General features: G+C 44.9%; 1 protein-coding gene across 4 annotated transcripts in view; it reads left to right on the top strand.

Moving 5' to 3' along the window:
- LOC135374426 (fibrous sheath CABYR-binding protein-like) overlaps nt 1–15422 on the top strand; it is a 95087-nt gene that overhangs the window by 73887 nt on the left and 5778 nt on the right. For 2 of the 4 annotated variants that reach the window (XM_064607385.1, XM_064607386.1), the window contains exons 2-3: nt 6709–6776; nt 12703–14062. In XM_064607385.1, the coding sequence (XP_064463455.1) occupies nt 6709–6776; nt 12703–14062 (1428 nt within the window). Of the gene's footprint in view, nt 1–6708; nt 6777–12702; nt 14075–15422 lie in introns of all 4 variants that reach the window. The other 2 variants (XM_064607387.1, XM_064607388.1) reach the window with 2 other exon arrangements.

The following is a 15422-nucleotide window of genomic DNA, read 5'->3' as shown; positions in this document are numbered from 1 at the left end:
AGGAAATGGGTTTTGTTTGAGAGGGCACTGTTAATAAAATAAAGGAATTTGTGAACTTCATCAATCAAGAGATGATTCTATCTTGTTTCAGTGAAAATACAATTGCATTGACTTTCTCTGCAACAAGCTTTGACTGTATTACACAGGAGCATTCACCACGCCACGCTGCAGTGTCGGTACTCCCAATATAAAAGAGATTATCGACTGACAGACACGATGTAGAACATGTTGCAGCACATAGCTGCTTGATGTAGACAGTCGTAGTGCCCGCACACTTTGCTGGGGATTCTTCCTTGGTTTTGGTATAATTGCACAAAGATTTAAGCCATAGTTTTGTGGTTAGTACATGAATTTTAGTGATGTAACACGTGCTAGATGAATATGCCTCACACAAACTATCTGGCCACCCTTTTTTGGCTTTTCTGGCTTTTAAAATTACATTTATGCAGCAATCGTGTACTTTTAATTAGTACTTTACTTTTTAAAGGATTTGAAAACCCTTGCTCAAGCAAAAAGTACGCTGCAAGCAGACTTTAAACTGAATGGCCCAAGTGGAGCCGTTCCTGTGTCACGGCTTCATGGCAAATGCTTGAAGAGGTTTGCATCTGAGACACACTTTGCTGTTGGTATACTCTTGCATGACCTGCACACAACCACAAGCAGGATAAAATTGAGAAAATTCACAGAGAACTACAGAGACACACTGACACTAAAAGGAATGAAACAGTGTAAGCTCCATCACCTGAACATGTATACTTTGTTGACCTGGAGCCGGAATGCTAGGGCAGGCGACAGGCTTCAGTACAGCTCGACTGTGTCCACCATAAAAGAAGCATTGCTGAAAATGAGTGGAGCACATGAGGTCGTGTTTGCAGTCAGTGTAGGATTTCACATTCACTTCCTCAAGTCGCTGAACCCATATCGAATATCGTTCCGTATGTTGTCGTGGGAGCCTGTGAGGGCGACAAATTTTCATTAACAATGTTTCCCCAGAGCCTTCCCGAGTGGAGCTGTTAATGGGATGGTGCAGCATCTGCTTGTCGTATTCCCAGAGTGAAAATATCTGAGTGCTTGTATTATCTTGAGGAAAATACAAGGTGCTCCTATATGTGGTACCTTTGGTCAGGTGGTTGAACAAAGACATGGCAGATGGGATCAAACAAATATATGTAACTGGGATAAGGTGGGTGCTAAGCGGCATGCTACCTTGCGGCATGTGCCCTCTTGTCAATGCTGTGTTAGTAAAACATTTCTGATGTTGAAATTAAAAGGTTTGGGTGAATGTTACAGATATAAAGCTATGTTTGTACATATTGGCACTATGATGTACAAAGCTGCACGGCCAGGGAAAGACAAACTTAATTTACTCAAAAACATAGTGGAAGAATTTCACACACATGAAAGTGGGAAAAGCAGGCTACTTACTTTAGGAAAGATGCTCCTGATCCACCCTCTCTGCACTGCTTGCAGTTCTCTTTTATGCATTTATTGGGCAACAATAATAACAACTTTATTTTAAGATTATGAATGGGGAGTTCCATCGCCAGAGGCCAATGGGCAGTTTCATGTTTACGTTGCTGACTTCCGAAACAGAGCGTCGAAGTTCTCGGATTTCGGCTCCATTTAAAGGCATCGGTAACCCCGATATCTTTGAAATCGACAATAAACGTACTAATTAGAGACACGTTCACGCGTTTTACGGCTTGACAGGTTTGACAACCACGGAATAGAAACCGAAATCTAAGTAGGCTCGAGTTAGAAAGCTCAGAGGTGGAGGCCAGTCTAAAAGAATACATCGGAACAATAAAACACACAACATATGACCCCACTCTAGATTTAATCGCTTTTTTATCACGTTTCACACGTCTTTGTTTGGTACACACAGTGACAAAACGACAAACATGAACCAAAACCATTGTTCAGATTTCCTCCGCCAAAACTAGCGGGCTCCGCCAGTTCTGGCCTGGCAACACGGGGACGCCTAATGGCGGCTTCCTTAGTTTGACGGCAGTTTTGGATGAGCTCCGGTGACCTGAGCGCCAAATCCCATAGCCAAGCGGCGATTGCCAGAACTACTACCCCGGTGCTGGGAGCATTGCGGACGTCCAGGTCTCTAGTATAGTAGTAGGTCGTGGTACGATCCACAGAGGAGGAAACGAAAGAAGCCAAGCAGCCAAGCCAAGAGTCCATGCCAAGCCAAAGACAGATAAACCGAGAGCAGTGACGTCGGTGCGCCCGTGCGCAGGGTTTGCCGACGGTCTGATGACCGGGCGTGGGAACTAAAAAAACTGTTTTCTAAAAAACTACGAACAGTTGGAGCAAGATATTTCGCACACATATTCAGTGTTCGGTAATGAACACACAGCGCGAGTATCGCTCAGTTCTGCGGCACTTCAAAATCGGCATATCTGACCTTTAAGAGGTCGGAGATTTGTTCTTTTAAATCTCGCATTTCTTATACCTCCGGTATCTTACTCATACTCCACAGAATATTCTGCCCTTCTTATGCTGCTTTCAATTCATTTCTCACACGGCTCTTTCCCAGCCAGCGAAGAATGCCCGTAATGACATTGCGAAATAAGGCAGCTGAGATTGGGCGACCTTTCCAAGCGAAAGATGAATGCGAATGAGAAGAACGATGGAGCAATTTAAATGCATTACTGAAACGTCAAGCCTGAAAACATATCCTACTCGTCTGTACATTTAACCTAGAACCTATTGAGCTTAGTGCTTTTCGTGGTGCATTATAAATGTCATCAGCCATTCGATCACACGTAAATAATTTTTCTGTGCGTATACTTGTTGACCTCTGACTTCGCTCTGCTTTGTGGGAAGAACCTACGCCCCCGGGAAATTGAACTCGATGTCTTGTGAATGGCATTCGCGCTGAATGTCAGACTCATTCGTTTCTGCTGCGCAGAGCCACCCAGCAAGAAGAAGAAAAAAAAAGAAGGAGAGGGAGAGGTCATTTGCAAGTGACATTCATATCCAATAATCTATAAATTATTAGAACTGCATTGTGCTAGATCATTGGCGTCCATCTTTTATAAACTTTTGTCTTCTTTAACGAAGTGTGTACAAAAGCAGCGTGGAAGCAAAATCTTCAGCCATTTTCAGTGTACTGGGGTAGCCAGTTCGACTTCGTCGAAACCCGCATCGCATTTTTTTTCTTTATCACATCACATGATGTCACGTCAGCCATAACTGCTCGTTATCATATAGAGGTTCAAAGCACGCTCGATAACGACGATAACCAAATATAGCCGCGTTCTTTGCAAATTGTGGGAAGTTGTTCTTTTGATGTAAACAAATAAACAGACTTGTAAAATGCATGTCGGGCCGATACCTTTAATTTATTTATTTATTTATTCGAAATTGCCCACCAACGGAACTATTCTGCTGGGGGGGTATATATGTTTAATATAAAGAAAAGAGAAGAGAGGAAATGTCGGCCAGGCTGATGCCGGCTTGATATTCCACACAAAAAAAGAAACTAAAAAAAACATTGAAAAAAGAAAAGATAAAAAAGAGTCATTGCAGCATAGGCACGACATGGGGCGAGAAGGCCCGGTCAGAATGCGGACGCAAGGCACTAAGTCGTAATCTAACACAAACATGAACCGAAAAGGAACTGATCTTCCTCAGAACCGATGTGCTCAGAACCGATGTGCTCAGAACCGGTGCGCCCAGAACGGTGACACGTGTGCTATGAAGGTGGTTTCTTCTTTGCTCATTTTCTTCAATAAACGTAGTTGGAAGTTAGCGCCCGTCCTGTCTGTTTCTCCGTTCTTTGTCCGCGTTTCTTGCGCTCTCAGTTCAGATGAAATGAAATATTATAGACACGTTGAAGACAAAATATCCTGCTCATGGGGAGCTCTAAAGAACAGTCTCGTGATTTCGGCTGCATCAGAAATCTGCACAAATCCATTTTAAACAAGCTCAAAGGCTGACAAATGTCCACGCTATACCTTCGGAGAAGGATACTCCTATAGGAGTAACATGACTAGAATTATAACAGACGACGGGAGTAGAAGTGGAAGTAAGAAAGCGTTAGCGTACGAGGTCTGCTTTCATGGAAGCAGACCATGATTAAGAAACCAGAACAGTCAGTTGTACCACGAATAATCTTGAGCGCAAATAGAAAATCACGCGCCGTCCTCCTTATAGATAATAAGGACATATTGATTTACCCCGCCAAGCACTTTATGTGCCAGCTGAAAATCCGCCGCTTGGCACTGCCAACTGCACACAGCTCTTTCAGCAAGAAGTTATACGAACCAATGTCTTCCTTAAATCCATTGACCCTTTAATGACATATGCTGTGCCTGGCCGCATCCCGCGCATCGAGGAACCGTTGCTTCTTCGGCTGCGGCTGAATGTGGCACGAACTCCTCTCCTCCTATTTAAGATGAATCCGCACCCATCACCTTTTTGCCCAACGTGCAACGTAGAAGCTGACGTACCACACATCCTCATTGCCTGCCAGCGGTACGAAGATCACCGATCGAGTTTCCGGCGCCCCTTGCTCATCTAGGCTACCAAGAGCTTTCCATCGCGGTGCTACTTGGCCCTACCCAGCGCTACCTATACGCTGAAGTCACGTCTGCGCTGACACGATTCCTTCGGGAATCTAAACTCCTGGGCATTCTCTGATACGTCCTATGCGCAACGATTAGTGAAGGAGCTGTTTCTTTTGTATTTTTTTTTTTTTTCATAATTTTCTGTATCTCAGCTGCTTGTATCTTCTTTTGTTTGCTTGAAAGCTTTAGGGAATAGCAAGCCCACATCGTGGCTAACCTTTCCCTTCTCTCTTTTTTTTTACTTTGCATTAAACATATCCCCCCTCCCCCCGCCAAGCAATCCACGATAATTATTGAACCAAATGCCACGAAAATACATATCATACAAAATGACAATGAGGCTTCTTCTCGCTCACAGCGGGAAACATGAGTTTACCACTGAACCTGAACCAGTGAACCACTTCCATGTTACGGAACAGTGGTTTATCCAGAACCCCCCCCCCCCCCCCCAATTTGCTACGAACAAGTTATTGCACGACGTAATAACGCAGGTGGGACAGGTAATAGAGAGTTTCAGTGCATCGTACGCTATCGCCTTTGCGTACGTAAGGAACAGCGTTGATGGTTCTGCACACGCCCATAACACAAAGAGAACTTGGCGCAGTGCGCAGAACCACCTTTGCTCACCGGCCTCAGATATTAGAGAGTTTCAGTACATCGTACGCAAAGGCCATAGCGTACGTAACAGATAGTGTTGGTGGTTCTGCGCACACCGCGCGGCTCTCTTTCTGTTATGGCCGTGCGCAGAACCATCAACGCTATTCCTTACGTACACAAAGGGAATAGCGTATGATGTACTAAAACTCTCTAATAAGCCGTTTTTTTACTTATTACTATTTGAAACGTTGTTGTAGCGTTTAAACGTTAGCTGCACTCATTGGCCCCCGTGGAGACCCTGAGCTCCATCATATAGTGTTCTTCACCTGTTCATGGACTTCCTGTCATCCACTATAGGTTGCTTCAGACGCTTTAATTCTTTCTCGTATTTTCATCCTTCCTTCATCATCTTCATATAATGTTCCACGTGCAATGATGTAGGGTACCGGTCCGCTGCGGTGTACATATCCCCCCTCCCCAATCTCATCGTTAGTATATAGTTGTTCTTCATGATGACGAATAGCCGCAAGAAGACGAGGACAGGGTAGAAGTAGACAGGACGACTGCAGACTCTCAACTGAAGTTTAATCAAGGAACACAGCATCTGTCCTCGTCTTCTTGCTGCTGTTCGTCATCATGAACCTATACCAACTACCCCGGATTGTTCCTATTGTGCAGTATAGTTGTTCTTTCTGTTTTTATTGCACTTCTGCAATCGAGGGTGCACAATTCGCACAAGAGCGAACTTCAGTACGCGAAAGTCATTATACATTCCGCTGTGGTGCCGAACAAATGACTTTCAGTTTATATAATTCGCTGTAAATGTCATTCACTTTCTCGGGCGACAGACGTATCTATTGTGCCTCTATTATAGTGCATGGGGACTCCACTAGAGGAGCAATACTAGGAGCCGCCATGGCTGTCCTCTCTTGAATGGTGTCTGTGGGACGTATAATTCAATAATATCTCTGTCACACGTTTGATGGCGCTACGCGCAAGTGCAATGGTCCTTGCTGATTTCAATGATAATTGAAGAATGTCCATTTGACAGGAGTATTGTGTAACCCTGTGTCGGTCGTCTTTGATGTTTTGAATGGGACATCATTGAGTTTTTATGGCGTCTTGTTAGCGTAATTTAGATTTCCTAAGGGCACATTTCACTGCCTTTCCTTTCTGCAAAGCAAAGGCGAAACTCGCAGGAGCGCCACAGTCGCAATAGAGGACTTGCCTCCGTGATGTAGGTCCTCAGCCCTTGTTGCCGTCACCGTCATCGCATTCACCGTTATTTATCCGTTTTAAATCCTGGTTCTTCCTCGTAGATCATATTCCCCATAATTTGCGAGTTTTAACATTGACACTGTTCTAAGTAGCGCTTTGCAGCGAATGACGGCCGATACCGAACTTCGCAGGACCTACATCGTGGCAGCAGTCTCGCTTTTTCGACTGAGCTCCTGTAGTGGGGTGACTTGAGTGAATAAATCATATCCGTGGTTGAAAGCGCCAGTACAGTAAAGCTTAACTATCTTTGCAGGTTTGTCAACAGATGACACAACTATTAAGGAAAAGCAGGGACATTCCAAGGAAGGTGGAAAGCCCGCTGTAAGTTCACCTCCGTTTTCCTTCATTATACGATGTTCCCCTTGCGATGTTCCGGCGTACTGCATGGTTGACTTTCCCCCGTTTATCTTTCCTTTTCCTATTTTTCTCTGCCAATAAATCCCCCTTCTTTTCTAATTGAAGACGTGACGAGCACGAGGATGGTGTTAGTTGACCGTTTATGACAATGGGACGTTCCTAAGATATACTACAATTCACACTTGCTGCGAGTTCTCGTTTAGTATGCAACCTGTGTTCTAGCTTGCATTCGAATTCTCTTTGTCGGGGTGTACATGGAGTAGTGAAATGGTGAAAACCAATGACGATCAAACAACTCATGCAAAAGGTGCCGACGCAGGGATGTGAGCCTGGACCTTGCAGTAGAATGTGATCTAGGCACGGGAATAATACATAATTTACGCGTTCTTGGTCAAGAATGATCCCTTCTAAGAATACGAAAGAAGCAAAAAAAGAAGAAAGAAACATGCACTGAGGAAACTGCCATATGTGTTCGTGCACTACATATAGGGACACTTTTTATATCCTAAAGAAAGAGAAAGGAATGAAAGCCAAAGAAAAGGTAACCTGCGTAATCATCTAACTTCACCTAAACTAGCTGAACCAGTTCTCTGTTTGTGAGTCGTGGGTAAGTTACTCATAAAAGTAACTAAATTACAGTTACTCTGTTAATAAATGTATAACTAGCTGCAGCTAGAGTTACCTCGTTAAGATAAGTTAATTACTTTACGGTTACCGTATAAAAAAGCCAAATTAATGTAACGCATCGAAAATAGTGCCATACCAAAGTAACTTTGTTGCAGTTACATCGTACAGATACTTAAAACCACAACCCAGTGACTGGTCACAGGAAATAACAAGAACTTACTTTTCTAGAAAAGTACCTAGTTACTGCAAAAAGTACCTAGTTGCAGTTACTAGTTACTACCCAAGACTGTGCCGTCCCTGATGTATCTCGCTGAAGCAAAACTCTTGTTGCTTGCATGCCCCTGTAACAGAATAGAGGAGAGGCGGGAGGCTTTTAAAAAATAGTTTGTAAACATCTAAAACTGTCCCGCTCCACCCTTCCCTGCGGGAGGAGTTGGACGTCGTTTGGGAGGACTGGGACACAATGCTCACTGTCCAAAAGTCGCACACACACACACAAAAAAAAAAAATGATTGCTTATTGCTGAACCTTACAAGGACAAAGTCGTCTCTTTCAACCTTAAGCGGACCTCCAGGACTGTCAGTTTGTGGCAGGCCGCGACACTCATCGTCCGAGAGGGGCAATTCACTCAAAACATGTTTTTTAATTTTTTTACATGTTCTTGAGATCCACTGCGTGCATCACTATTACTAAAAATATCAATAAAGTCAAATAACTAAAGTTCAAAGAAAAGCGCGCATCACAGCAGAGAGAAACAGGACAGTGTCCCGTTCCTCCCGTCATAGCGCTGTCCAATTCTTCCCAAAGCACACCGGAAAGAGTAAAGCTTCTCTTCACGTCAAACTGTCCTTAATGGACATAAAAGTACAGAGGGAGTAAAGCACTCTCTAAGTGCACATTTCGCAACTTATTTCATTTCAGGCGCATAATATGCTCTTTAGATTTTAGAATCAGTAAAGCAGGAAGTCAGATACATACTTTTCTGGGCTGGAAAGACGATTTTTCCTTCAGAAGAACTGCGGCCGCCTTTGTGCCATGTGTGGAGAGTATCTTCAATTGCATGGCGTGGTAATTAAAAAAAAAGTATATTTACTGTCACACTCTTCCAACCGTCCCATACCTCCCGCCTTTCCCCCACGTAAAAATGCCGGTGGGGCTCCGTGGACAAATACATTTTTGGCCGACTGCTTGCCTGTGAGCCGTCGCGTTCCCCGTTTATTGTAACTTCACCGCGTACTGCGCGCAATATATTAGTTTACAGTTCTCCCTTCCTGTGTACACTCTGTTCGCTTCTGTAAATAAACAGCCCTTCTAACCGCAGATCCCGAGTTGTCAAGCGGTTCCTTCTCGGCGTCTTTAAAACGTTTTTCGAAAACGCAACGAAGCTGCAAGTTCCGTGACAGCCCCTATGCGACGAAGTTTTAGTTCGCGCGCTTGTTTGGCGTGACCTTTGCATGATTTTCCATGCAAGTCTGTATCTAATATTATGATTTGTTTTTATTCCTGTAACACGTTCAAGGTGATCGCTGTACAGGGTGCATTTTTTTAGCTGCACGATATATATATAAAAGTGAGTGTATAGTATAGTATAAAAAATAATATAAATATATAATAAAAATAATAAATAGTATAGTATAGTATAAAAGTATACATATATATAAAAGTGAAGTGATATATTAACCTATTTGAGGGGGAAAAGCCATTAAAGAATTAATTAAATGACGCCAGACGGGTTTGAAATTCAAACTTACAGATTAAGATGGCTTCTATGGCTGCACGTAGAGAAACAGATACTCATGGAACGATGCGACAGCACCAGAGGACACGTGTTTCGCCGTGTTTGCAGCTCGTCAGCCCTGGGTAGCTGCGCATCGATCGGGATTGGCAAGCCAGGGGTCACTCAGCGAGCGATATACACCTGGGAGGGTGACTGAGCACTCCTCAATGCCACAGTGCAAACCAGTGAATTATAAAGAGGGGAAAAAAGCCATTAAAGAAATAATTAAATGACGCTAGACGTGTTTGAAATTCAAACTTACAGATTAAGATGGCTTCTATGGCTGCACGTAGAGAAACAGATACTCATGGAACGATGCGACAGCACCAGAGGACACGTGTTTCGCCGTGTTTGCGGCTCGTCAGCCCTGGGTAGCTGCGCATCGATCGGGATTGGCAAGCCAGGGGTCACTCAGCGAGCGATATACACCTGGGAGGGTGACTGAGCACTCCTCAATGCCACAGTGCAAACCAGTGAATTATAAAGAGGGGGGAAAAGCCATTAAAGAAATAATTAAATGACGCTAGACGTGCTTGAAATTCAAACTTACAGATTAAGATGGCTTCTATGGCTGCACATAGAGAAACAGATACTCATGGAACGATGCGACAGCACCAGAGGACACGTGTTTCGCCGTGTTTGCGGCTCGTCAGCCCTGGGTAGCTGCGCATCGATCGGGATTGGCAAGCCAGGGGTCACTCAGCGAGCGATATACACCTGGGAGGGTGACTGAGCACTCCTCAATGCCACAGTGCAAACCAGTGAATTATAAAGAGGGGAAAAAAGCCATTAAAGAAATAATTAAATGACGCTAGACGTGTTTGAAATTCAAGCTTACAGATTAAGATGGCTTCTATGGCTGCACGTAGAGAAACAGATACTCATGGAACGATGCGACAGCACCAGAGGACACGTGTTTCGCCGTGTTTGCGGCTCGTCAGCCCTGGGTAGCTGCGCATCGATCGGGATTGGCAAGCCAGGGGTCACTCAGCGAGCGATATACACCTGGGAGGGTGACTGAGCACTCCTCAATGCCACAGTGCAAACCAGTGAATTATAAAGAGGGGAAAAAAGCCATTAAAGAAATAATTAAATGACGCTAGACGTGTTTGAAATTCAAGCTTACAGATTAAGATGGCTTCTATGGCTGCACGTAGAGAAACAGATACTCATGGAACGATGCGACAGCACCAGAGGACACGTGTTTCGCCGTGTTTGCGGCTCGTCAGCCCTGGGTAGCTGCGCATCGATCGGGATTGGCAAGCCAGGGGTCACTCAGCGAGCGATATACACCTGGGAGGGTGACTGAGCACTCCTCAATGCCACAGTGCAAACCAGTGAATTATAAAGAGGGGAAAAAAGCCATTAAAGAAATAATTAAATGACGCTAGACGTGTTTGAAATTCAAGCTTACAGATTAAGATGGCTTCTATGGCTGCACGTAGAGAAACAGATACTCATGGAACGATGCGACAGCACCAGAGGACACGTGTTTCGCCGTGTTTGCGGCTCGTCAGCCCTGGGTAGCTGCGCATCGATCGGGATTGGCAAGCCAGGGGTCACTCAGCGAGCGATATACACCTGGGAGGGTGACTGAGCACTCCTCAATGCCACAGTGCAAACCAGTGAATTATAAAGAGGGGAAAAAAGCCATTAAAGAAATAATTAAATGACGCTAGACGTGTTTGAAATTCAAGCTTACAGATTAAGATGGCTTCTATGGCTGCACGTAGAGAAACAGATACTCATGGAACGATGCGACAGCACCAGAGGACACGTGTTTCGCCGTGTTTGCGGCTCGTCAGCCCTGGGTAGCTGCGCATCAATCGGGATTGGCAAGCCAGGGGTCACTCAGCGAGCGATATACACCTGGGAGGGTGACTGAGCACTCCTCAATGCCACAGTGCAAACCAGTGAATTATAAAGAGGGGAAAAAAGCCATTAAAGAAATAATTAAATGACGCTAGACGTGTTTGAAATTCAAGCTTACAGATTAAGATGGCTTCTATGGCTGCACGTAGAGAAACAGATACTCATGGAACGATGCGACAGCACCAGAGGACACGTGTTTCGCCGTGTTTGCGGCTCGTCAGCCCTGGGTAGCTGCGCATCGATCGGGATTGGCAAGCCAGGGGTCACTCAGCGAGCGATATACACCTGGGAGGGTGACTGAGCACTCCTCAATGCCACAGTGCAAGCAGCGAATTATAAAGAGGGGGAAAAAGCCATTAAAGAAATAATTAAATGACGCTAGACGTGCTTGAAATTCAAACTTACAGATTAAGATGGGTTCTATGGCTGCACGTAGAGAAACAGATACTCATGGAACGATGCGACAGCACCAGAGGACACGTGTTTCGCCGTGTTTGCGGCTCGTCAGCCCTGGGTAGCTGCGCATCGATCGGGATGGGCATATATATATATAAATAATACAGGAAAAAAGCCATTAAAGAAACAAGTTAATGACACTAGACGTGTTTGAAATATTTCAAACACGTCTAGTGTCATTTACTTGTTTCTCTAATGGCTCTTTTTCCCTGTATTATAATTCACTGGCTTGCACTGTGGCATTGATGAGTGCTCAGTCACCCTCCCAGGTGTATATCGCTCGCTGAGCGACCCCTGGTTTGCCAATTCCGATGTCGCTTTTGCAATTGAGTTATACGGCCAGGCGGACATCCTCTCTTCGAACGACTGACTAATTACCTAATATTCATTAACTAACTTTTTAATCAAGGGCGTTCGCGCAGAAGTAAGGTAGCGGAATCGGAGACAATCCTCGTTGAAAGCCTTTCTATTTTTTGAAATAATGAGATCAGCGCGTGCGTTGCTATATATATATATATACATCGCCGAATTTCGCTGTGCAAGTGAGCCGAGACTGAATCTTAATTCATGGATCAGGACCGCAGGACGAACTACGTTCAGTGCACGTCACAGGACCACGTGCGTTGGAGCGACGGAACAGATCGCGCTCAGTCCACGTCAGGCGAACCACCTTGCGGTCCAGATAAGCCAGATGTGACATGAATGCGTGTCACGCATTGGGAAGATTTGCCCAGCAAAATACCGAACCCAACTTTAAATAGCGCATTTACCCATTGCCGAAGGAAAGTGAACGCGTGTGTTTATCTCCAGCTAGTATACCCGTGGCATCAGTAGATCTTGGGGCAGCAAGATTAAGCGATAAGAGAGTGGCGGTTAAATTACAGACTTCCGCACGGAGGCAAACGGGATCAAGCTACACCGTGATATTTTGTAAAATAATTTTTCTTCAGTACACATTCGTAGTATAGAGAGCATTCATTGTATTTTAGAAGATGAATCACATATTGAAGTTGCTCTTTTAACGTATTTGATTCCCTTACCGCACCCTTTGCATGCTCTGTGCATCCTCTGCTTTCACAATTTTGTTTGCAATATTTATGTCTAGTGTAGCACGAACATATGACGATTGTTACTCTTTTACATTTATTGACCTTGCAGAAGCAACCAGGAAAAGCCCCGCCTCCGCGTCCTCCTAGGCCATCTTCTAAAGTAGAGGATGTACCGAAACAGGAAGAGAAAGAACATGCTTCCCAGCCTACTCCGGGCCAAATCGCCGCAACAGTTGCGGCGGAACTCATCGAGAAAGCCATCTCCGGTGAGAAGGCGCCCACACCTGAGAAAGACGCGGTGAAGAGCGAGAAGCCAACAGAAACCAAGCCAGAACCAGTGTCTGAGCCTCCACCAGCTTACCAGCCTGTAGTAGACGTTCTAAAATCATCTGCTGAGACTGTAGCTCGCGAAGCTTCGGAGGCCATTCAGAAAGCTCTCACCAGCGAGAAGCCGGTTGTGGAACCACCGAAACCAACCGAGGAAGAAAAACTACCGGAGCCTCCACCAGCGCCTTACCAACCGGTAGTGGATGTGTTGAGGACTTCTGGTGAAGTTGCAGCCAGTGTTGCTGGTGAGATCTTTGAAAAGGTCGCGAACCTCGCTGATGATAAGCCAAAAGAAGCTGAAGAACAGAAGAAACTTGAACCTGTCCAGGAAGCCAAACCCGCTGAACCAGAGCAGAGGCCTTTCATCGATGTAGTGAGAGACACCGCGAGCGAATTCACGTCGAACGTCGTGTCCGGAGTCACTGGAAGTTTTTCTACTGAAAAGAGCGAGGCTCCGTCCCAGGCACCTAAAGAACCTCCAAAGGAAGCCCCACCTCCCCCACCAGAGTACGAACCGGACCAAGAGCCTCAACAACCACTCCTGGACGTTTTGAAGTCGACGGCAACAATAGCTGCATCCGGCTTCTTTGACAAATTGGCGTCTAACGAAGAGGGTTCCCAGAACCAGGAGGAAAAGAAGGATGTTGAAGAAAAGCCAAAGGAGCACGACGACGCTCCAATCGTGGATGTCCTGAAGTCCTCAACGAGAGCAGCAGTTAGCTTTGCATCTGGCCTGCTAGATGACACCCCTCCGACCGACGAGCCGAAAACGGACAGTGAGCTGGAGAAAGGAGCATCGGAAGTCAAACAAGAAACAAATGATTCGGAACATCCAGGTGTGCCTCAGCGCGTGGTCGAGATGGCGAGAGCTGAAGCTGAAGCTGTCGCCGCGAAAATCGTAGAGGAAGTAAAGGCGATAGCCGAAGAACGGGTTCAGCAAATCATGGCTGGCAAAGAAAATGCTGAGGACTCTACTCGTCATCTTAGTGTCCCTGACGCAGAGAAACGGCACCATGATGACGAGCGCGATAGAAGCCCCACGCCTAACGAGATTGAATCTGCTGTAGTGAAGATTCAGGCTGGAGTACGCGGCTACCTGACGAGGAAAATGCTTCATGAAAAGTCGCCGCAGCATCATGATGGTAAATGGTGATGTATGGACTATTGATACTGCTTAAGAATGCTGTGTGTCGTAGCCGTGACGTGAATTGAACATCTTACAGAACTGAGGTACTGTCATAGCCATCCTTACAGCTAACTGACTATGAATTAGAACTAGAACTGACATAGACTGACACATACTGACATCCTAAGAACAGCATGCTACCATATATTTTCTTGTCTGTGTTTATCAGCTATGAAACATATGTATATTGGAAGAAATATGTGATATGTCATCTACTCAAATATCTCTTGACAAGGGTTATTTTTATGGAGACACGCCATACAGACAAATAGAGGTGTCTTCCCAGCAGACAGCGTGTCGATCTTAGGTTGAATTTCGACACGAGTATAATACCAGCACAGACACAACGCAGTTAACTCAGCTTGGCCGGTTGCATTGCGTTGGTGTTCGATTAGTTTACAAATGACTCTAAAAAATGTAAGAAAGGCTTAGTGCTAGCATCTATACAAGTCTGTATGTATGTACATGTCATATACATACACATTGCTGCATCTCTTCTTATACTTCAGTACACCTGCCGTCCTCTATACATACTACATATACAGGGTGTCCCAGAAAACGTGTCATTGAATTATAATAAAAAAGCTACGCCACCTAGAATCATGCGGTGAACGGCATTTGTTCTTATTAGGTTTTTGCCACCTTGTAAAGTTAATGTCATGTATCCCAAGTTTAATTATGTAAATATTTGCGAACTCAACTCGGAAATTTGCCAAGGGAAGGTCACTTTTTTACCCCACCAATGTGAAGAGCGTGTCCAATTTACTCAAAATCATGATAATTGACAGTGATATTCGGGAGCTATCCCTTCTGAAAAAATAGCCGAATATCACGCTTTTCAGAGCATCGGACCATAACGCGCGATGACTTTTTGAGCGCAATCGCTCGCAGTCCGACGAAAGGAGGTTCCGAAGCCAGCCCACAGAGTGATAGTAGAAAAAGTAACAGTTCCTAAAATTGGGAGAGGGAAAGCATTATCCCAGCGAAAGTCGGACGTGATAAGCCATGCCTGCGTTATCTCTTTCTGCGATGCCGGTGTGGGCCGGGTTTCCAACCTCCTTTCGTCGGACTGACAAAGATTGCGCTGAAAAATTCATCGTGCGCTATTCTGTGCGACCTCCGTAGAGCCTGATGTTCGGCTATTTTTTCCGATGGGATAGCTCTTGAATATCCCTGTCAATTATCATTAATTTGAGTAAATTAGACACGCTCTTCACATTGGTGAGGTAAAAAAGTTACTTTTACTAGGCAAATTTCCGACTTAAGCTAGCAGAAATTTACATAATTAAACTTACGTTACATGACATTCAGATGAG

This window comes from Ornithodoros turicata, unplaced genomic scaffold (assembly GCF_037126465.1).
Source record: "Ornithodoros turicata isolate Travis unplaced genomic scaffold, ASM3712646v1 Chromosome58, whole genome shotgun sequence".
Taxonomy (NCBI): Eukaryota; Metazoa; Arthropoda; class Arachnida; order Ixodida; family Argasidae; genus Ornithodoros; species Ornithodoros turicata.
The sequence above is the reverse complement of the archived record's forward strand: the minus strand, read 5'-3'. Positions and strand labels throughout refer to the sequence as shown.